The sequence below is a fragment of the Gopherus evgoodei genome, chromosome 9 (genome assembly GCF_007399415.2).
Source record: "Gopherus evgoodei ecotype Sinaloan lineage chromosome 9, rGopEvg1_v1.p, whole genome shotgun sequence".
In the NCBI taxonomy this organism is placed as follows: domain Eukaryota; kingdom Metazoa; phylum Chordata; order Testudines; family Testudinidae; genus Gopherus; species Gopherus evgoodei.
In genome coordinates, this window is record NC_044330.1 from 25083377 (window position 1) to 25107149 (window position 23773).

General features: G+C 41.8%; 1 protein-coding gene across 3 annotated transcripts in view; it reads right to left on the reverse strand.

Moving 5' to 3' along the window:
• Positions 1-23773, reverse strand: part of KCNAB1 (potassium voltage-gated channel subfamily A member regulatory beta subunit 1) — a 287423-nt gene that overhangs the window by 17021 nt on the left and 246629 nt on the right. For all 3 annotated transcript variants that reach the window (XM_030575965.1, XM_030575963.1, XM_030575964.1), the window contains 2 exons: positions 19498-19584; positions 1499-1584 (listed from right to left, as the gene is read on the reverse strand). In XM_030575965.1, the coding sequence (XP_030431825.1) occupies positions 1499-1584; positions 19498-19584 (173 nt within the window). The remainder of the gene's footprint in view (positions 1-1498; positions 1585-19497; positions 19585-23773) is intronic.

Consider the following 23773-nt stretch of genomic DNA (forward strand, 5'->3'; position numbering starts at 1 on the left):
TGCAGGGAGGTGCTCTGGAGAATTTGGGAAGAGGGGGTTCACAGTGAAGGTTTAGGCAAGGCTGAGACTGGCAGAGTCTCGAGGAGTTCGCTGGTGAGGCAGACAAACTGCTGTGGCAGTGAACTGTCATTCCATTTAAGCTCCAGCAAGGCTCTCCCTTGCTGAGGAAGTGGGGTAACGCAGCAGCTTACCATTCTTGGCTCCCTGGGGAGACTGTCCCAGCTATTATATTTTAAAAGAACCCAAAGCCTTTTTCTTGTCCTAGACAAGGTCACCAGGGTTGTGCTTTCACCAGTGCACAGGCAGTGGATGCCTAGAGTATGTTTGAAACAACCAAGCCCCTGTGGAATCTATTCTTTTTACTGTTTATTTTTCAAAGGGCTCCTCTACATTCAGGACTTACATTTGGGCACTTGCATAGCTGTACCCATACAAACGCCCAGTGTAGATGTGCAGCACTGGGGTCAAGTGGGGCTTGTGCCAGTGAGACTTATCCTGGTTTGAGGATCGAGCTGCATCTGTACGGCGCATGTACATGGTGTGCATTGGGGATAGCCACACCACTGCAAAAAGCTCTGATGTAGTCAAGTCCAAAGTCACAGTAAACTTCAGGCTCAGACTTGAGCCAAATGATTTTATAATTTACTGACACATTATTGAGCTCCTGACTGATTCCAGGCTCATTCGTCTTTTGGCCCTGGTTGATGAAGCAAGAACTCCTCAGAATTGAAAAACTGGCTTCAGTGTCTGTGGGACTTAAACAGTCAGGACTCATATTCTACAGGTCTAACTTTTTTCATCACAATAGGGGATAACAATTACTGTGTCCTTTACTAGAAAAGTTGCTGCTTCTGGTCCTGAGATTTCTGGAATTGATAGTAATGCTGACAAATCTATTTAATATGGCTGTGTGGCCAGCTGACTGAGTTATCCATGGAGAAACTCTCCCCAATATTGGAATCATATTCAGTGCAATGTCATCCCCTGGCACCCAGATGAGACACATTCACATGTACTATTGTTTGGGAAGTTTATTGAAGCATCCAGGACTACTGAGCCTGTCTGGAGAACTCCAACAGGAGTTCATAGAATCATAGAATATCAGGGTTGGAAGGGACTCCAGGAGGTCATCTAGTCCAGTCCCCTGCTCAAAGCAGGACCAATCCCCAGATTTTTGCCCCAAATCCCTAAATGTCCCCCTCAAGGATTGAACTCACAACCCTGGGTTTAGCAGGCCAATGCTCAAACCACTGTGAAATCAGTTCAGTAAAAACAGGTCAGGCCACCTTAATCCACCTAAAAGTATGTCTGCACAATTGTAACTGGTTTTAAAATTGGTTTAGCTGAACGGATTTTAAAACCAGTTCAAAAACTTTCCCAGCATAGACAGGTGCTTATTGTTCAACCTTTGCTTTGCATTTTGGCAAATTCTGCAGCCCTGAATGGAATCTAGAGTTCATAACAGAAACTGGTAATACTTTTTTAAGAGCTACATTACCATGATCTCCATAGCACTCCAGCGTGAGGTTCCCCAGTACATTGCCATCCCCTGGTTTATCACATGTGTCATTGCTCGGACAATTTCTGAATAAGAAGAAAAAGATGAGATCTCTATGAAATTTCATATTAATCCATTTATTTACCACCCAAATTATTACAATATTTACAAACAATTGTAAATAACCGAGCACATGATGGTTTACACACATGCAAGTACATTATATAGAGATCACTCAATAAATACCGGCCTAAAACAGGATATTAATATTGCCCATCATTAATGTTTGCTTTTTTAGTACATGCACCTGACTTTACAGGTGAGTCAGGCCCAAACTATGAGGCCTTGTTTTCAGATTTCAAACTCAACAATTCTGGGTGTTTGGAACTGGCCTGTTAGAACTTGATTTGGATACATTTTTAATAATGTAAATTGGGTGTAATCACTAAAGACATGGAGTTCCAGTTACAGAAGATATGCATGAGATAAGAAATAAGGCCCTGGGTTCAGGCTGCTATAGAAATAGGTGGCAGCTGCCAAGTTAGCAGCTAGATCCAGGTTGAGGTTGTGAATCCCCCAAGGGCTGGATGATGTCCCGATGGAGGGATTTTGCCTGGGCCCACCCAACTTTACAGTAAATATGTGGCTATTAATAGTTCATAATGGGCTAAGCAGTTTTGGTCAATGATCAACATGAAACTAAAACCAACCCTAAAATAATAGCTTTGTAGCTGATGCAATAATATATTCCATCTTCAAACTCCCTTCTTTGCATCTCTTTTCCTGTTTGTGGATGAGGTTGCACAGTATATGGAAATTTTAGGAGAATTACCATGGTGGGTAATAGAATGGAAATTTTCTTATTAAACAAAGTATGCTCATACTTATTCATGACATTATTTTTCTAAAATTTAAGAACACAAGAGGGCAGCGTTGTAGAAGAGGTTTGGGAAATGTAATGACTAAAAACCTCTGCTTCAAACTTAAATTCAAAAGATTTTTTTAACATTTAATTTTACAAAACACAAGAGTACACTCTGTCGTCTTGCTTTTTACTGAGATTGTTAAGATGTCAGTGATGAAATATAAAGCTGGCTAATCAAATTGTTGGTTATATCAATACATCTGTTTTTAAATTGTCCATTTACACCTCACGGTGTATCAAAGTATTAGATTATGCCTCCTCTTCTCCTCCCCCCACCCCGAATTCTACAATCTTTATCATTCTATGTGCAACTATGGAAGAGGTGATATTTTTATCATTAATAGCATAATTTAGCACTTATATAGTACTTTGTCTTCCATAGACTTCAAAGACCTTTCCAAATCTAGGCAGGCATTTTTCTCTCATTTACTGATGGAGTAACTGAGGTGCAGAAGGTTTAACTAACTTGTCCATAGTCTTGAAGAGAGTCAGCGATAGCCCCAGGAACAGAACTTGGATATCCTGACTCCTGAGTTCCTTGCTCAATCCATTAGATCAGAATGTCTCAACCAGGGGTGTGACCCAGAAGTGGATCTCGACAAGTTCCCGAATGGATTTCACTTCACTGGTTGAGAAAGGAGCAAAATATCTAGGTCTCACCGATGGAAATTGTGGAGTGTTCAGCACTTCTTAAAAAAAAATAAGGTCACTTATTTAGGGATGCCTAAACCTAGAGTATGTCCAAACAAAGGTGTGTTCTTAACTCAGAGTAGCTAACCAGCATTAACTACTTGGGTTACAATAGCAGTGAAGACGTGGCAACATGGCTTTTAACTTAGGTTAGCAGTTTGATTTCAACTTCAGGATGCCCTATAGGCTTGAACTCGAGCTCCTCACCTGAGTTAAAAGCAGAGCTGTCATGGTTTCACTGCTATTTTAACCTTAGCTAACCTGTGGTGGGTAACTGATCTGAGTTAAGAACACAACTGTTTTGCAGTGTAGACATACTCTGAGACACAACTGGTTTTCTAAAATCTTGGCCTATTAATTTGAGGATGCCCAAAGCATGCTAAGTACATTAGAAATGAACGAATTCCCTGTCCCAATAATCTGGACAATGAGCAGGAAGAGAGTTATGTAATGGGATGCAAATAAGCAAAATTCAGCAAGTGTTGATGTTTAGCATGAATCTTGTGGTTCCAATTTTTGTGTTTGGTAAGTTAGGGGACTCTATGTCTTTTCCATGATAAGTGGAGTTATGTACGTATATACCACAACCTAGTTTAGTTTGCAGTTGTTAAGTTGCATTGACCTTAAAATGAAGGTGACTGCTGATTTTCATTCTAATAAAGGGAAAGAAATGGAGAAAGATGGAGAAAGCTGGGGTGTGCAACATTAAGATTTCTAGAAGCCTAGAGCGAGATCCTTGCTGGTGTAAATCATCTGTGTAACTCCAGCAATTTAATGGAACTATGCCAATTTACACTAGCTGAGACTCTGGTCTCTACAGTTTATAACTACCTATGTACTCGTACTGTATAATTAATTTCCATAGGATTGGGGAGCCAAAAGATTAACTGGGGTGGGGCAATATATTCAATCAGGGTGAAATTCACCCCAGTGCAGAAGGCCAGCACAAGGCCTGTGGATCACTTAAAGAATTAAGTAGGACTTAAGTAGTGTTTAGGCCTTCTACTGATCATTCAGTGTTTTGGCTTTTTTAAAGCATCAGCTCCTGGAGTCAAGCAATGGTGTGGGAATCACAGTTTTCATTAAAAGAAAAAAAGTTAAATTTCTGGCCTTCCTGGTTGCATAGAAAAGCCCCTGGACACTGAATCAGTGAACACCATATGTATTGATGACTGGGTTTCCCAGTGTCATAGGGTATGGCTACAATGCAATTAAACACCCATGCCCATGCCAGCTGACTTGGGCTCATGGGAAACCAAATTTGTCCTGTCTCCATTCTTGCTCTGTCTCAGTGCAGGTCCACAAGAGGTTGGTTGTTTTCATGATTAATCATCATGGTAAAAATCACTATCCTTTCAACGTTTAATAATGCTATGTCTATTGCTGAGCTTGGGCACAATGCCCTTTCTAGATGGAATATATCATTAATTCAGAATCACTATTGTTAATTTAGCAACAAACAAAGGCAAATTTAGTCCTTGGGCCCATATATTCAGAACTCTGTGTGTGTAAAAATGAGCAGTTGGGCACACAACCGACAGGTACCATGACTGCTCCCTGAGGGTGAGATTCACCACTGCACAGAGGACCCTCACACAGCCTACACACCACTTTGTTCTCACATAGGCCTTAGTTTGAACTGAGATATTTATGTATTCACATGACTCCAGGAGCTGGGGCTTTAAAAGCACACCAAATATCAAGAAACTCACTCTCCACAGTATCCTGCAGGATGTCTGACAACTTTAATCTTCCTCTTAGATCTTAATCCTCTGTAGCACAGGACCCAGTAATTAACCTCTTTCCTTGCTTATCTATAAACTTAATGCTGCATTAAACCTCTTTCCAGAAACCCAATTCAGCCAATATCATCTCAGTATTAAAAAAGAAATAAACCCATTATGTGGAATAAAATTATCCTAATGATTGATTTTTTACCCACTCTGATAGCATATCATTTAAACGACACCTGACAAAAATAACCCAGATGAGGTCTGAAAAGCATAAGAAACTGTCCCTAATATTTAGTAGCATATTATCAGTAAAGCACATGGTGTCTTGCAACCAGCAGGAGCTGTCTTTTTCAAGGAACAAAGTTGCAAGAAACTGATTGGAGTTTAAATCTATGTGATGGATTTTTGACCTATTAAATTGCAGTCAAGTTATTATGGAATCATAGCTATTGATCATTTAGATGGATTGAGAAAGCCTGGCGTGTGGCATCTTATTAAATTCTACACTACATTTGTAGTTGCATATAAAACTGTCTAGCGTATCAGTTCCTAAAGACATATATCCTTTTATATCAAAAGCATTCTCTTCCTCTCTGTAAAGGGATCAAGTAAAGAAGCCTGGCAGAGGGTGGATTACTCTGAAAATCTTGGAGTTTTTATGAGATTTCTTCTGCAGGTAGTGAGAAGCAGATAAACATAAAGTCTCCATCTATACTCCTAGAAGAAATCTCACCAAACTAGACATTATCCCTCTTGCCATGCTTCTGTTTCTGTATATTTTATATGCAGCTTGTTTTTTCATTGGTAGCGTGTTACATTTTTTGGTTAGACTCTTTTTTTCCCCCTTAGAAGGGAAGGATGCAGAAGATCCTGCAGTCATTTTTTTTTTCCATTTGGACACAGCCACACTGTATTTCACCCACTTTAAGGGCTTAATTAAATTTGTGAGCATACTCTGATCCAATAAAGAGCATGATGAACAGGTAACTAACATGGCACTGAATGGTGAAAAAATTCTGAGTATGTTCAAACAGTGGGTTACATGATAAATAGTCATTCAAAGAATGCCTACTTTTTAATGATGGCTTTGTTTATTCTTTACTGCAGTAACATCTTCTTGGAAGTTTGAATATAACATTTTCTAACCTTTGCCTCCTACCCTCTTTGGTGAATGATGATTTTTATTCCCTTTGCCTTTAAAAACTAGAACACAAGCCAGCATGGCAAAGTGTATATCTTGTCTAACAAATGCAACCTTAGTGATGTTTGAATAGTTCTGGGAAGAGGTTTGTGAATAGGGAACAGGTCTTTTGCTCCCTCTGTTAGCTAGCTGGCTGCCTGCACAGGGGAACATAAATATGTCAGGGTCTTACAGAAAGAGTGGCTATCAGGTTTGGGGGTGGAAGTTGTTGATTGACTGTAAATAAATGATTATTTAGAATCTGTAACACAATCCCTTCCAGCCTGTAACAATTTTGAAGCTGATTAAAATTATTTCCTATGGGTCAAATCCTGGTGCCTGTGTCTCTGTTACCACAGATGTTAGGAATATTTATGAACTGCTGTGACATCTCAGATGAAAGGCCGAATGGAAGTGCTTATTGTTTTTGTTATTAATTTATTACATTACTGTTATTTATTATGCAAAATTTGGCCCAAGATGACCAGTATTTTATAATAGCTGTGTGTGGCAGGCGATGAAATGAAGACAAAAATAATTTTTTTATAATTAACTGCAATAATTTACTTTATTCTACTACTTAGAGTATGAAAACAAGCCCCAGATATTTATACCACAAATCATAACATTTCCTCCCCTTTTGTACATAAGTGCTGTTGTGTACACAGCACACTAGCAATTGCTTTAAGTTTTGGAATCCATGTTATTAATCTGTGAATCCTGTGATGTATTAGAAATAAAGTATTGTTAGCATGTGCTTTGCAGAATATTTTAATCTAGCTAGCACCTTAAGAGTTAGTCCTGATCCTACCATTGACAATGTGTGCAGGTCTGACTTCAATAAGGCTCTTTATAGGTGCAGCAATCCCCTTGTGCATTGTCAAACATTGGGCCAGGGCCTTACTCCTCAGAATGAATAGACATGGGCTAATCTGGAACTCATGTGAGCTGCTATTTTCCAGTTGACTAAAGGTGACTAGGCTTTAACAGTGAACGTTCATCTGCTTGCACCTGTATTCTTATTAAGGTGCATTCTCAGCTGCAGAGAAGAGTACGGGCTGCTAAGGTGGTTAAGTTGCTGTTTTGATCTTACACTCTGGTAATCTCTCTTTCTCTGCTGAACACAAACATACTGTTAAGAAATTCCAAGCGTGTGCCTTTTGATTCTTCTACATCTAACAACAGCTCTTATAAGTAACACTCTGGTACAGGTGGGCTGTCACATCTGATCTAAATTCAAAGTTAATTCCGATTCCGTGAAGCCTTTCCTTACCCAGGAGAGAGCAATAACTCATACCAAAGCCACAGACGATGGCCACAGACTAGCAGCAACATAACATAACTTTCCACTTGATAACCCTGAACAAAAGTGATTTATTTTTAGCTAGAAAAGATTCTTAAAAGCTCCCCTTTCTATAACCACTGCTACAAAAACTGTGTTTAAAAATCCCATGACATGAAGGGTATAATAAGTATAAAAACCATGTAGTATTCTTTCGTGTCTTAGTAATCACAGGGAATGTCCTCCCCCTGCCTGTCTCTCTGAGGCATGAAAGAAGAGGAGTGATCCCCATTATAATTTTCTTCCCAAGGCTTAGATCCATCCTCCTTCTGTCTGAACAGGGAGGACATATTCCACACACTGATCATCTCACTCAAGTGAGAAAGCAGGGCTCAGCTACTTCTGTGGAATCAACCCTCTCCATGGGTCTCAGATCCACACAGGGCTAAAGGGTGAAGACTAGGCTGGCAGGGGAGATAAGTGATTGGCCATTGGCAGGGCAGATGTACACTGTGCCCACCTCAGCTCCATGAATCTTAAGCAGTAAAAATAATATACCTGCGGGTTGCATTCTATCACCTTTTCAGGAGAGCACCCCTTTTCATGGATGCAGCCACAGATGTTGAAATCCCTGGTAGCATTGCTCCAATGGAGGTGGGGTCTTCAAGGAGGCAGATCTAGTGCAGAGGCAAAGCACTTCCACATAGATGGCCCAAGCCTCCTGCAAATCCTCATACGTTGTGGTCTGGCCCTGCAGCCTAAACCTCACTCTCCTGGCCCCCTTCAATGGAATGACAGAGAATGCACTCTGCAAAGGGATCCTTGGAGGAATTGCTTCTTTCAGGGCACCTCCCACAGGTTCTGCCACAGAGGATGAGCTACCTCCATGGAAATCCAGAAATATTTTATTTAAAAAACAAAAGAAATGAAATGAAGATTCCAAAATTGGCTTCTGTAGGTTGTTATTCATTATTTTCAGTGTAAAGAGCTGGTGCATTCTTTAGATTGGTTATTGCTGCTTAAAACTGTGAACTGTTAAATCCCATAACTGAAGTGCTGGTTTCCCAAAAGACATCTTGGTTAAAATTACATACTCTAGAATTACAAGATAATAAACCAAACCTGGTTAATGATACTTGGAGCTTCAAGAATGCAATATACCCACCCAGAAGCCTCAATACTTGTTTTTGTCATCAAGGAATTGTTTCTTTTTCAAAAGGAATTATTATAATAATCATTAAAAAAGGGAAATCATTTTACAAAATAGAGGAAAAAATATCTCTGACAAGGAGTTCTGGACTCATACTGAACTTTACTAAATTTTGGAGTGTTCGCATTCAGTGTGCAACATCAGACCACTAGACAGACAATTCTGAGCTGCAAATTCAGATCCAGATCTTGACTTGGGGTTTTGGCCAGGGCCTGTCTCCAGTTATTCAGATATTTCTGTGAAATTGGATAGCGATTTCTAGGCTCTTGTAAAAGATTATACTATTTTTTTTTATTCTGCCACAGAGTACTTGCCATTACAAAACTCCCGAGATTTTAACTGGTAACCCAGAGCCAATCAGAGAGGCTGCCAAAATGAACATAGTTGGCTCTGCATTTGTACAGATGACTCACTGAAATGAGGAGCCTACTGGACACTGTCTGCACTAGCAAACTCACTAGCAGTAATTCACATGGCACATGGCCTACCCCCACTTCATGCTTTTTAGTGGGAGTGAGAGAGAGAGAAGGAGAGAGGAGGAGGGAGGGAGGGAAGTTGTTGGAGGGTTATAGGGAAAAGTAAAAGAGGACCTGGCACTTTGGAGAGTCACCAAGGGCTGTGGGAAATGGAACAATGACAATATTGGGAGTTGAGAGGAAGTGAAACAAGGGGATTAGTTCTTAAGTGAACTAATTTGAGCCTTTCATAAATAAATGTGGGTTGAATACTGCACCTGATATGGAATTACTTTCATTATAAAAATGTTCCAGTATTTGCTTAGGGCAGCGGTTCTCAACTGGGGTACACAGAGATCTTCCACGGGGTACATCAACTCATCTATAGATTTGCCTAGTTTTACAACAGGCTACAAACTAAAATTTTATAAAGACGACTTGCTGATACTGCTCTATATATTATATATTGAAATGTGAGTACAATATTTATATTCCAATTGATTTATTTTATAATTATATGGTAAAAATGAGAAAGTCAGCAATTTTTCATTAATAGCGTGCTGTGACACTTCTGTATTTTTACGTCTGATTTTGTAAGCAAGTAGTTTTTAAGTGAGGTGAAACTTGGGGGTAGACAAGACACATCTGACTCCCAAAAGGGGTACAGTCATCTGAAAAGTTGAGAGCCACTGGGTTAGGGTACAGAAAAAATGACTGACTTTTTAATAATAGAAACCATGAGTCTCATCTTTTTAGATTAGCAGAGTTTTGTCTGTTTCCTTGGAGACTACAATCATCTGCACCAACTGATTTTCTGAATGTAAATTAATTAGTCTTCTGATAAAAATGTAAGACTCAGCTATCCATTGCCTAACATAAGACTTTAAAGTGATTTGATACACCTTAGAACTTTTGGGAGCAATCCAGCTTTGGCAGAGGGTGGACTAGATGACTCAGAGGTTTTTTCCTCTCTAATGAGTCAATGAGAAACTCTGGAGCACTCCAAAGGTTCAAACCTGTTCTCAGTCACAGGTAAATTGAATTAGATTATCTTAAACCAGTCTAGGGAGGCAAGGACCTGGGTGGAAGCTATAACCATGAAGTCCAAATGATGACAGTTTGGTGAGTGCGCCAAGGCCAGACACACTTGAAAGGGTTTGAGGTGAAGTCTCGCATGCTGTATCACATATGTGCACGATGCCATATGAGCCAATAGTCTGAGGCAGAAACGGCTTGTTGTGATGGGGCGGGCCTTGATCTGCGATATCAGAGATGACATTATCTGGAAGCATACCTCTCGGAGGAAGGCTCTGGCCCAGGTGGAATCAAACACTGCAACAGTGAACTCTATCCTCTGAATGGGGATGAGTGTTGACTTCTGCTTGTTTATCAGCAGGCCCAGTGCTTGGAAAATAGCTTAGACCAGGTGGAGGCTGGCCCTCACCTGGGCCTTGATCATCCAGTCATCAAGGTAAGGGAACACTTGCACTCCTTACCTTCTGAGGAAGGCTGCCATCATTGCCATGCATTTCATGAATACCTGAGGGGCTGCTGACAGGCCAAAGGAGAGGATGGTGAACTGGTAATGGGTTTGGTTCATGACAAAACTGAGAAATCTTCTGTGGCCCCAAAATATGGAGATATGAAAATAGGCAACTTTTAAGTCGAGGGTGACATACTGGTCACCTGGATCCTGGAAGGGAATAACAGAGGCTAGCGAGACCATGTGGAACTTCAGTTTCTTGAGATAACTGTTAAGGAAACACAGGTCTAGGATGGGTCTGAGACCCCTGCTTGGCCTTCAGGATTAGGAAATAAAGGGAGTAAAACCCTTTCCATTTCAAGCTCTGAGGTACCTCCTCCATGGTTCCTACCTGGAAGAGGGCTTGTGCCTCCTGGTCTAAAAGTGGCTCATGAGAAGAGTCCCCGAAAAGGGACAGGGAAGAGGGATGGGAGGGAGGGATGGAAATAAACTGGAGAGTGTAATCTTCCTCCACTGTACTCAGTACCTAGCGGTCTGAGGTGATGAGGGACCATGTTGTGCTGAAGCAGGAGAAAAGGTCTGAAAACAAAAGGGGGCAGGATCCAGTGCAGGAACTGGTATAATGCCCTCAGGCACTCCATCAAAAGTTCTGCTTGGAGCTTCCCAAGTATCTTTGAGGGCCCACTAGTTGAAGCAGGTGAGAGCAGTTGTCTGGGTTTATAGCTCCTTTTTGATTCTTAAACAAGTCCTAGCGCAGTGGTGGAGCTGAGAAGTGGACCGGTTGATGAAGCCTGAAGTGTTTCATCGAAGACACCAAGCATAGAAACCCAGGGACTTGATGGTGGCTCTAGAATCCTTCAGGCTGTGAAGCTTCGCATCCATTTGTTCAGAGAAGAGTGAAGTACCTTCAAATGGAAGGCCCTGGATGGACTGTTGGACCTCTGTTGGCAGAGGTGTGGATTGGAGCCAAGAATATCTGCACATGACCACTGTAGACACCATGAATCTAGATGCCAAATCTTTCACATCCAGAGTAGCCTGTAGGGAGGCCCTGGCCACATTTCCCTTTGTCCACCAACACATACAACTCCTGTCTTGACTCCTGGGGATCAGAGTCCTTCAACATCAAATCCTAAACATTAAAATTGTATCTCCCTAGCAATGCCTGTTGGTTGGCGATGCAGAGTAGTAGACACCCTGTAGAATAAACCTTTCTGCAAAAAAGGTCTAGTCTCTTTGCATCCTTTGGTTTACTGGTCACTCCTTGCTAACCCTGTCTGTCCCTCTCATTGGCCTCCGAGACCACTAGGGATGGGGGTGGGAGTACAAGTACCCACAGCTTTCAGTTGGAACAAAGTGCTTCTTTTCAACCCTTTTTGTGATAGGAGGCAGGGAAGATGGGGTTTGCCACAGGGCTTTAGCCAGTCTTAAAATGGCCTCATTGAGAGGGAGGATCACTTTTGAAGGGTCCACAGTGTTCAAAATATCCACCAGGCTGTGGGAGGATTTTTTGACTACTTCTACTTCCAGCCCAAGTTTCAAGACCACTCTTTTCAATAGCTCCTGATGAGCTGTGAAGTCATTGTGAGGGGAGATACGCACACCCCAGACACTGCCTCATCCAGGGATGAAGAAGAAGAGGCTTGCACCAGCAGGGTCCTCCTCTTCTCCTTCTGCACCGACCAGGTCCATAGAGCTACGTCCTAAGGCTCGATGCTGGGCTCAATACAGGAGTGCAGATTGGGTGCCAGTCATAGGGACAGGGCCGCTCTTCTTTCTGATACTATGGAGTATGAGTATCTGGAAGAGGGCCCTTGTATGAGGGACTCCCTCATGCATTCCAAAATGGTCATTGTATCTGCATAGGCCAGTGCCCACTGTGCCAAGTACTCAGTGGTACCCCTGCGCTTGGATCCACCAACTAGGGGGTAGGGCTGCTTGGGGGGGAAACTGGCAACAGTTCCTCAAGCAGGAGTAAAACCCCACTTCTGAGTCTGACAATGGCCATCCTCTGGAGACCCTGGAGGGGCAGTACCCATCTGCCCCAGGGAACACTGCCAAGGTGGGAAGACTTGCACAGAGGCGAACAGAGACGGTTTCCCTCTAGATGGTACCAAGTAGGCCAGTACCGAACAGGAGTCTGAGACCACATGCTCCCTTCTGTTCCCCAGCATCACTGCTGCCACCTCTTGTACTGCTGGTGGTGGCCACTTATAGAACCAGCAGCTTTCTGGCCACAATGAACACTCCGAGGTTAATGGTACCGTGATCCTGCTGGTGCCACATTGTCCCTCTGGTGCTGAGGGATGGTCCAGGACTTGACTCCACAGAACCTGCATACAAGGTGGAGTGGATGGTGTCACCCTCAGAGCAGGGGCAGAGGAGTGACCAGACTCAGGTCGCACTCCCCTGCGCTCCCTGTGCTTGCTCTCTTCAGAGTTGGGAAATGTCCCCTCTTGGCCAGCTGCTTCTGATGTTTCTTCTTTAGCACCAGTGAAGGAGAATGGTGCTGAGAGACTCTCACAGAGGGAGGAACATGCCACTCTGATTCTGAGCTACTGGGTGCCCAGTCAAGCCAGCTCAGCTCTGATGAGGGACGGAGCACTGCCTCCATCAGGAGGGACATCAAACTGGCTTCCCTGTGCTTCTTCATATGGGGCTTGAAGTCCCGACAGATCTGGCAGTGATCCTTGATATGAGTTTCTCCCAGGCACTTCAGACAACTGAAGTGTGGGTCACTCACAGGCATGGGCTTGTGCAGGAGAAACAGGACTTGAAACCTGGGGACTGAGGCATACCCTTACATCAGTAGCAGAAGAAAATCCATTATCAGGGCGAGACATGCCGGCTAGCTATATACAACTGAGCTACAACAGTCCAAACAAGGAGGATTTAACTCAGGATTTCTGATGTTTCCTGTTTCCAATCAATCTGGAAATACCCCAGGAATGGCCTCCTCCAGTATCTTGGCAGTTCTGGTTAAGGAAGAGGGAAGGGGGGAAAAAAGTTAAAATTTCAGAACTTTTAGGTTGAGTTCTATACTATTAATACAGGAGGTTGGTACTTATTCCTAAACCAGTTTGCCTGGCCCTGGCTGAAGAATACAGCATCCTAGAGTTGGATTTCTGGATTTTTTGGATGGGCAGGCTAAGGGAGTAATTCAATAGTTTTAAGGCATTTATTATTTACCATTTATTGACAGATAAAATTCCCTACATGTTTGGCCACCCACAAAGTAACAACATGTTTACTCACATGTAATTTCCTGACATTTTGGCCACTGGTACTGTAAACAATGAATGCCTTAGAATTACTGAATTTACCTTACAGCCTGATGGTATGCACACACTTTTACAGTCTATAAACCACTTTCCACTTGAACCAAAGGAGCACCCTAGGAAAACAACTGCAGCTTTAATGAAAAGAACACAAACTGAAGAATGCGCATGGCACTTTGAAACTACTGACTTCCTTCAAAAAACGAATGTGTCCTTACCATTAAATTCTAGCTGCATAGCCTGACATTTTCTGGAATCCTATATAAGTGTGCATGTTAGAAGGAATTTCTTCTCTCTGCTGTGACTGGATAAGTATTTCTTTCAAATGTTTATTTCAAATGTTATTTCAAATGTTTCAAAAGCAAGCAAGCAAAGGATAATTTTATTTACTTGTGGTACTAACTGAGAATATTGGGGAAAACATGAATAAATAAGGAGTAGGAATCAGGAATGACTGTGGGTTTATATTTTTTCCCCAAGGAAGTTTAACACGCATTGTGCATGCCAGATATTGGAGAACTGACAGATGGCTCAACAGATGCTATGGGATAGAAAATGCTTACTAGGTGAACCATTTAAAAAAACAGTACATGAAAAGAGTAAACACCACACCATTCATAGTCAAATCCCTCCCTCAAGCCTCCCTTCTCCAGAAATCTTGCCGGGTACCCTAGGGTTGTAGAATGCTGTAGGGGAACTATAATTCTGCTGATGCTAATATTGCAGATTGTCTTTAATGATTCAAGTGGAATCATTTACTTTTCTGTCTATAGATGTATACAAGCTGTCATTTGAGCCATAGAAGGGGTTCTGAAAACATTGTGGTGCACACCATGCAAAAATCCTTCCTACGCAGTTAATCTGTTCTATGGTGTAGATGCATGTAACCATTTAGAGAACGAACTTGTAGGTTCAGGAAGGAATTCCCTCCACTCTATGCAAGGCACTGCACAATTGGCATACTGCATTCCATGAAATCACTTTTGATCCACTGAGGGCAGCAGCTTAATGGCATTTTGGCTTCAGACAGACAGGTCTTGGAGGATATAACACAGACTGGTCAGGAGTGTCTTCTCTGGGCCTGTCCTCATTAGATAAGCCTGTTTACTTAGGTTTGTACTGTAAGAGGTCATTGGCCACACTGCAGAGTAATGGAAAGGCCTTTCTTAACTGGTTTATTGGGACAATGACTCATGCTCTTTAAGGAGACATTGTCAGATGGAACAGTAGAGTAGGAATGCAGAGTAGCCTTGTCTGACAGGGATGAAGTGGCATTAACAATGGGTCTCTTTCTTTTAAGAGTAACAAAGAGTCCTGTGGCACCTTATAGACTAACAGAAGTATTAGAGCATAAGCTTTTGTGGGTGAATACCCACTTCGTCAGACTTAGATCCAGACTAACACGGCTACCCCTCTGATACTTCCTTTTAAGAGTATGTGTTTTCTTAGATATGGCAGGAGGAAGGATAACTTTTCAGCTTCATTCTGACCACCATGAAGCCCTTGTTTTCAGTGAAGGTTAAGTCCAGCAGGAAGGAGAGAGAATGAGTTAAATCCCAAAGGACAATCTTGTTTTGAAGTCCCATGGGGTTACACACTTATCAGATTCTGGCCTAACAGCTGAGCTCTGCTTCTTACAGTTGAGGCTGAGGGTTGCAGATTACATGAGATAACCATGATGAGAAGTTTGGCATGAGAGGCAGAGACCCAGTCAGAATGGATCATGTGATCTCACCACAAGAGTATCATTTATTTGTTTTCTTCTTAGACTTCTCTGGTTTTCAGCCACTTTTTACACCTCCCATGGGAAGACTAAACCAAGTTGAGGGGTACAATTAGCCTAAGGAAAATTCTCATGCACAGCATGCTGCTAAACACTCATGCTGCTCATCCTCTGAGTCAGAATATAACTGGGGAAGTAGAGCCTCAAGATCATTTGTGTTAGGATTAAAAATTCTGCAACTCTATTGGTTTCTTATGCCAGTTCAGGTGTGAGGTAGGTGATAATCCATCTAGGTAGAGACTAAGCCTGTCCACTGAGGGATACTAATGCTTTAATATGGCTAAATATAAATGTGCACATCTAAGAACAAAGAATATAGCCCATATTTACAGGATGGGGGACTCTTTCCTGGGAAGCAGTGACCCTGAAAAAGATTTGGGCATCATGGTAGATAATCAGCTGAACATGAGCTCCCAATGCCATGTTGTGGTCAAAAGAGCTAATGCAATCCAGTGTTGTTTCAGCCAGGCAAGGTACGAACAAACTTCAACAGGACTTTATTTTAAAGCGGAAACCTCTTTACCAAGCTGCTGCTGCACCCTCTATAACTCTCACTCTGCCTTCTCAACTCCTCCCCCATTCTTCTTGTTTCCTATCCTTTCAGACTCCCAACAGCCAGTGCTCCCAGTTCCAATAATCACAAGCAACATCTAAATACCACATCCTGGGATGCGTAAATAAGGGACTCTCGAGTTGGAGTAGAGAGGTTATTTTACCTCTGTATTTGGCACTGGGGTGACTGCTGCTGGAATACTGTGTCCAGTTCAGGTGTCCACATTTCAAGGAGAGGGTTCAGAGAAGAGTCACAAGAATGATTAAAGGGCAAGAACATATGCCTTATAGTGACAAATTCAAGGAGCTCAATCTATTTAGCTTAACGAAAAGAAGATTAAGGGGTGACTGGATTACAGTCTGTAAGTACGTACATGGGGAACAAATATTAGATAATGGGCTCTTCATTGTAACACAGAAAGGTATAATATAATCCCAGGTCTGAAAGTTGAATCTAGACATATTCAGACTGAAAATAAAGGATAATTTTTTTTTAACAGTGAGCATAATTAACCACTGGAACAAGGTCTGTGATGGACTCTCCATCACTGACAATTTTTAAATCAAGACTGGTTGTTTTTCTAAAAGATCTGCACTAGGAATTATTTTGGGGGAAGTTCTATGTTTTCCATTATACAGGAAGTCAGACTACCTGATCACAATGTCTCTTCTGGCCTTGGAATCTACTTATCTATGAAAGACTCAAGGACTGCTCTTGCAGAGTTGTTAAATGGATGAATTACTAATTTGGTTGTAGAGATTTTGTACTCTGTAGCAGAGCTGAATGAAGAAATCACAGTGAACATCTTGTCTATTCACCTATTTTCTGTTTGCAAGTTGTTGTCAAACAGCTTACAATGCTCTCAGATTTAATATATATTCAGAATTACTTGCAGAAATTTTTGTCTATAGCTCATTCAAACAGTTCATTGGAAATATTCAAAGTTTTAGTTGAATTGCTTAGTTTTGTGTGGATACATAGACCATATAATGTTTCATTATTATTTCTTATTTGTATTGGGGTGGCACCCAGGAGTCCCAGTCATGGGCCAGGACCTTACTCTGGTAGATACTGTGCCTATGCTGAATGAACATAACTCTTAGAATCAGGTTTCTGGCTTGTCATGTTTACAACTTCAGAATTCACTTCCCAAGAATATTCTCCAACATTCACTTAAAATTTGTTATTTGCACGAACATCATGACCTAGTAAACCCATTTCTTAGAATATTCCCAGAAAGTGAACACACACAAAAAGCACAAAACACAGTCAAAGACAATTTATTTAGAAGAGTGAACCAAATATTCATAGCAAAGTTTTGCAATATTTGCCCATGTCTGCTGTGCTCTAATGTAGGCCACGTTTGTTGGTAGATTGTTCTTAGAAGAACAGGTTCTTTTCTGAGCTAGGCCCAGATATTTTCTAAATACAGCCAACAACAATAACAGTGACTCAGAAAATCACTTGTGGTTTCTTCTTCTTCTGCTCAATAAAAAACATGAAGGCCATAAGTGAGAGCAGCCATAACATGCTACACTGTTTTATATTATAATTGACTGAGCAAAAAGGTTATTTCTCCCTCCAAGATACAACATATCATGTTTTTTGACCTTATCACCTATCAGTAAATCTCCTCATGTTTTAAAATTTCAGGCCAATCTCCTAATCCTCTAGTTGCAGGGAGTTGTCAGTCAGTGTAACGCTAATGTAATCTACTCAGAGTTCAAACTGGAGCCTATTTTAATTAATAAATGGGCTTCAAAACCTCTGAATTTCAAGCTAACAATTTAAAACAGGGTTATCAAATTCCTGGGCTGTTTAATGTAGTTATTCTACCACCCATGACAGAATCAGATTCTGCAGACGGCAAGGTTTGTTTGTTTTTATAATTAAGTTTTTAGTTCTAATGATTGAGAAGATAATATTCTGAACTGGAACCTGTGTAGGGTTTCGACATTAGATTGAAAAACACCTGACATCTAAGAGAAGTGTTAACGGTCCCCATTCAATAAGGTGCTAACTCTGAAGTTTAATTATAATTCAAAGGCCAGATTTTCAGATGACTGCATTCCTGATATATACATCTAATTACCATAATTGTGCATGCAAATCAGGCAACTGACTATGCAAATAGACAACTGAGCAAAGGGCTGGAATAGCAATCATTTCCCCCCACTGAATGTAACAGTGACTTTGTCAACTTTGTTGGGACTAGGATTTAAAAGTGTGATGTTAGCTAACATACGCTAACAAACATGTTCTAAAAGTCTAGCAAAGACAAGGCACACTGCCTTTAATGCATGCTAAACTGATCAAGACAAAGCTGAGGCTTCCCCTAGCATTGAAGAGAGAGTACCTTGTACACACTAGACTTTAAAAACATGTTTGTTTGAAGATGTTATCTAACATCACACCTTTAAATTCTAGTCTAGACAAGGCCTAGAAGGACCACACTCTACCCTTGAGCTTCTACCAAGCTCCATTTATCATCTGTGGTAGCTCCACAGTGGTAGGAGCGTGGTCACAAACTATGTAGCTCCAGCCCATGGACCATAATTTAAAATATAATTAATTTATCCTAGCTCTACACATGATGCCTCCCCTATATTAAGCGCTGCATTCCAGATCATCCTATCCAGTAATTCAAGCTAACACCACTGATCACCCTGAGAAATATTTTTTTTAATCAGTCCTCATCCTGCACTATAGAAATCAATAAGAGTTTTGCCACCGATTTCAATGGAAGCAGAATCATGTCCTTTATGAGCAGAAGACAAGAGAAGAATTTCAATTATTTACTGCCCAGAAAAAATGCAATATATTTGATCTTGTTTTAAAATAAGAATAAAGTTATGGCATTGACCTATACAGCATTCCCTCACTGAGGGCCAATTTTTGAACTCCTTATTTCCATTAGCAAGCAAGTACTTGCTTGAGTACTGCCACTGAAGTCAATGGGAATTACTACTCATCAATGGCAGTGAGGCATTCACAAACTGGCCCTAAGATGGGCGCCTCAGGAACCATTTTAAACTTCATATCACAGGCACATCCTGAAAACATAAACAGGACAGAAGATTTATTACATTATAGGAAGGGACAGGCAGATTTCATTAGGCATGAAGTTTGGCACAAGATTCAAACACAAATTCATTTCAGGTGTGTTTGATGAAATCAGAAAAAGGACATAAACTTGGGGAAATTAACAGCATTAAAGCCACTCCAGTGATATAAACAAATCCTCAATACCTTCCTTTTTAAGATATATGAATGCATTTAGAACAAGGTCTCAAGAGTGAGGTGTTTTATATTGAATCTGCCCCACCTGAATACTTAGTAAATAGATTTTCATTTTCCGCCATGATTGGTACAAGCCTTTTATCCAGAATCAATCACATTAAAATCTTTTGTTAAAGCTCTCACTAACCTTCCATGGGGGTATTATTATCTGGTCGATTTGCAAAGACAACATCCACATACTCGAGCTGCAGTCTCTGGAGAGAAGCCTTTAATCCTAGAAGCGGCAAGAAAAAAAAAGAATATACACCATTAGAAATTGCCAGAATGAAGTCTGGAACTATCATAACTTTATTCCCAGATCTGGACCTTAGCGTCCAAAATATGGGGGTTAGCATGAAAACCTCCAACCTTAGCTACCAGCTTGGACCTGGTACTTGCTGCCACCACCCAAAAAATTAGAGTGTTTTGGGGCACTCTGGTCCCCCTGAAAAACCTTCCCTGGGGACCCCAAGACCCAAATCCCTTGAGTCTCACAACAAAGGGAAATAATCCTTTTTCCCTTCCCCCCTCCAGGTGCTCCTGGAGAGGTACACAGACACAAGCTCTGTGAATCCAAACAGAGTGACTCCCCCTCTCTGTTCCCAGTCCTGGAACAAAAAGTACTTTCCTCTTCACCCAGAGGGAATGCAAAATCAGGCTAGCCACTTCAACACACACAGATCTCCCCTGATTTCTTCCTCCCACCAATTCCCTGGTGAGTACAGACTCAATTTCCCTGAAGTAAAGAAAAACTCCAACAGGTCTTAAAAGAAAGCTTTATATAGAAAAAAAAGAAAGAAAAAATACATACAAATAGTCTCTCTGTATTAAGATGACACAATACAGGGCAATTTCTTAAAAGAATATTGAATAAACAGCCTTATTCAAAAAGAATACAAATCAAAGCACTCCAGCACTTATATTCATGCAAATACCAAAGAAAAGAAACCATATAACTTACTATCTGATCTCTTTGTCCTTACACTTAGAAACAGAAGACTAGAAAGTAGAAACTACTTCTCCAAAGCTCAGAGAAAGCAGGCAGCCAGAAAACAAAGACCACAGACACAAACTTCCCTCCACCCAAAGTTGAAAAAATCCGGTTTCCTGATTGGTCCTCTGGTCAGGTGTTTCAGGTGAAAGAGACATTAACCCTTAGCTATCTGTTTATGACAGGAACACATCACAAAAGAGGTGACAGTTCCGACACATCACAGTACTGGACTATTCTAAAATGTACACTGGAGATAGATGATGATGTCTCATGTCTGCCCAGCCACATTAAAAAATATCAGAAAGTGTGGCTTCATGCAGAATTCATAGCCCTCCACAAGAATTTTTTTTAATTACACTCAAATTTGGATTGGAAAAGACACCATCTTGGTGAGCCTGTCAATTGGCAGCCTCCAGGGATAGAGTTCATTGATGTTGTTTCAGAGTTAATCTAATCAAAATCCTGTCAGAGAGTATTTTTGCATCACCCTATGGCACATTACATTGGCATGGTTCCGAAAAATTAAGCCCTGCCACTCCAGGGGCTTTCCAGAAATGACAACCCAGGGGAGAGGAATCATGACATTGTTATATATTTATGATTACTAAGACTGTTACAACCCTGAAAAAATTTGATGCCGAACAGGCTTCTTCTACCAAGTTAAACAAAATTTACCCTCTATTTGCAAAAGCTATCCAGCAAACTGCAACAAGCTGAACTCATAATGTTGCACAAAAAGCCAGGCTACGGGATTGTGGCTACTTAGTCCTGGGAGCCAGAAGAGTTGGGTTCTATTCCTGACTCCTAAACATTTATTATGTGTCAGGACAAAGTCACTTTCTGTATCTCAATTTCCTCATTTATAAAATGGGAATAACATTAACGCTTACTGACTTCACATGAGTGCTGTCAGGCTTAATTCATTATATAAGGGCTTGGCTACACTTGTGAGTTACACAATAAAGGAGCCCCATCCACACTGGCACGGCATGTAGAGTGCTCCGACTCTGGGGCTACAGCACTGCTGGTACTCCACCTCAGTCAGAGGAATGATGTTTGCTGCGCCTTGGCAACAATGCCCAGGCACCAGTGTGAATGAGGTGTTGCGTTACTGCGCTCTGATCAGCCTCTGGAAATATCCCATAATCCCCTTAAGTCAAGTGGCCACTCTTGTCATTGTTTTGAACTCGCTGTAGGAATGTGGATATGCCCTTTCAAAGCTCCATTTCTGACAGATGGCTGCATATCTGCTCCAGGACAAAGGAATGCTGCTTGCTTTGAGTGAGTGAGTGAGAGAGAGAGAGGCGGGGGGTGGGGGTTCTGAATTTACAAGACAGCATGCTGACATGCTCTCAGCCCCACCAAAAACCCACTCACTCTCTCCACAAACACACAACGTAGTGTACTGTAATGCTAAATTTATTTTAAATTGTTTAATTCCTCTCCTTGCCCCTCCCTCCCCCCAAAAAAGAGGACTAGAACCTCAGTTGATGTAAACTGGCTTATTTTCAGAGGGCTAAATCTCCAGCTTGTGTAAATCAGAGCTACACCAGCTATAAACAAAAATTATGGGGTGTTTATAATGACACGATTATAACAACAATTCAGAAAACAGATAAAATTTATATTTCCAGAGAACTAGTGTACTATATTTTTTAATGGAGAACCTGGCTCATTTAAATTAGTTATAAAAAGTGAACGATCATTTTGTAAGCACCTGAGAAAACTGCATCCCTCTGCTACAAATCACAGCACTTGTCTTGTTTGAAAATGTTTTAGCAATCTTTCAGGTAGTTGTACAGTGAAGACCTCTTGTCAAGCTTCATAGAGAAAACCCTCTGTTCGTGACACCTCACACAGGCACACTGTACCTCTAATTAAAGTATAACTACCACTGGCTATTGCTGATATAATATATCATGGAATGCACAGCTCTACAATATTCAGAGAGAATTTGAACTATCTGTCGCTGGGAGCTCTCCACTTGTTAATTTTAATTCCACATGAAGGTTAGAGGTCCTTTTCCTTTCTTTTGTGCCTAAAATCAGGGGCGGCTCCAGGCCCCAGCATGCCAAGTGTGTACTTGGGGCGGCAAGCCACAGGGGGCGCTCTGCCGGCACTGCAAGGACGGCAGGCAGGCTGCCTTCGGCGGCTTGCCTGCTGAGGGTCCGCTGGTCCGAAGGGTCCGCCGAAGCCGGACCCTCTGCAGGTAAGCCGCCGAAGGCAGCCTGCCTGCCGTGCTTGGGGCGGCAAAATGCCTAGAGCCGCCCCTGCCTAAAATGATCACTATCTTAACTTTAACAAGGCAAAAGGTTTGCAGTGAACAATTCATAAAATGTATTCAGCCTTTTTTCTGCTCGTGAACTATCTGCAAACAGGTTTAGTGGAAGAATGGTTCACACAAATGTATTCCAGCTTGCACACTGGTGGCAAATAATTTGCCACAACTACTACTTCACATTTTCTCCTCATAATTTGCTATGTATGCTGTGTATAATAAATCAAAACAAAACCCTAGATCCAGCTACAGTAACTCCTCCCTTAACATTGTAGTTATGTTCCTGAAAAATGCTACTTTAAGCAAAATAATGTTAAGCAAATCCAATTTCCCCATAAGAATTAATGTAAATGCGGAGGGCTTAGGTTCCACGAAATGCTATTTGCCTGACAAAAGACTATATTTTATGTGTATAGGTACACACACACATATACACAGTATAAGTTTTAAACAAACAATTTAATACTGTATACAGCAGTGATGATTGTGAAGCTTGGTTGAGGTGGTGAAGTCAGGGGGTAGGATATTTTCCCAGGGAATGCCTTACTGCTAAATAATGAACTGGCACTCGGCTGAGCCCTCAAGGGTTAACATGCTGTTGTTTATGTAGCCTCCCACTGTACAAGGCAGAATGAATGGAGGGAGGGGAGACAGCATGGCAGAGAGAGACAAAGACACATACCACGTGTGAGAGAGAGACGCGCATTTCCCCTTTAAGTATGCTGACCCCACTCTAAGTACACTGCCTTTTTAAGTAGGTCAGCAAGTTGAGACAGCAGCGGCTGCCAGCAAGTTCCCTTCATCCTGCGCCCTGTCATGTCTCCCTGGTCTCCACTCTGTGGAGATGGGGGGCAGGAGCGTGGGGAGGGGTACACCTTGACATTAGCACCCCTTCACCTACCCCCACACAGCAAGCAGGAGGCTCCCGGGAGCAGCTCTAAGGCAGAGGGCAGGAGCAGCACATGGCAGTGGGGGGAGAGACAGCTGAACTGCCCAGCAACTGATAGCCTGCTGGGCGGCTCCGCACAGGGAACTTAGGGGAGTGGGGAGCTGATGGGGGGCTGCCAGTCCACCCTGGTTCCAAATCTCTTCACTAGCTCCAACAGGCTGCTCTTCCTGCAAGCAGTGGACAGAGCAGGGGGCTGCCAAACA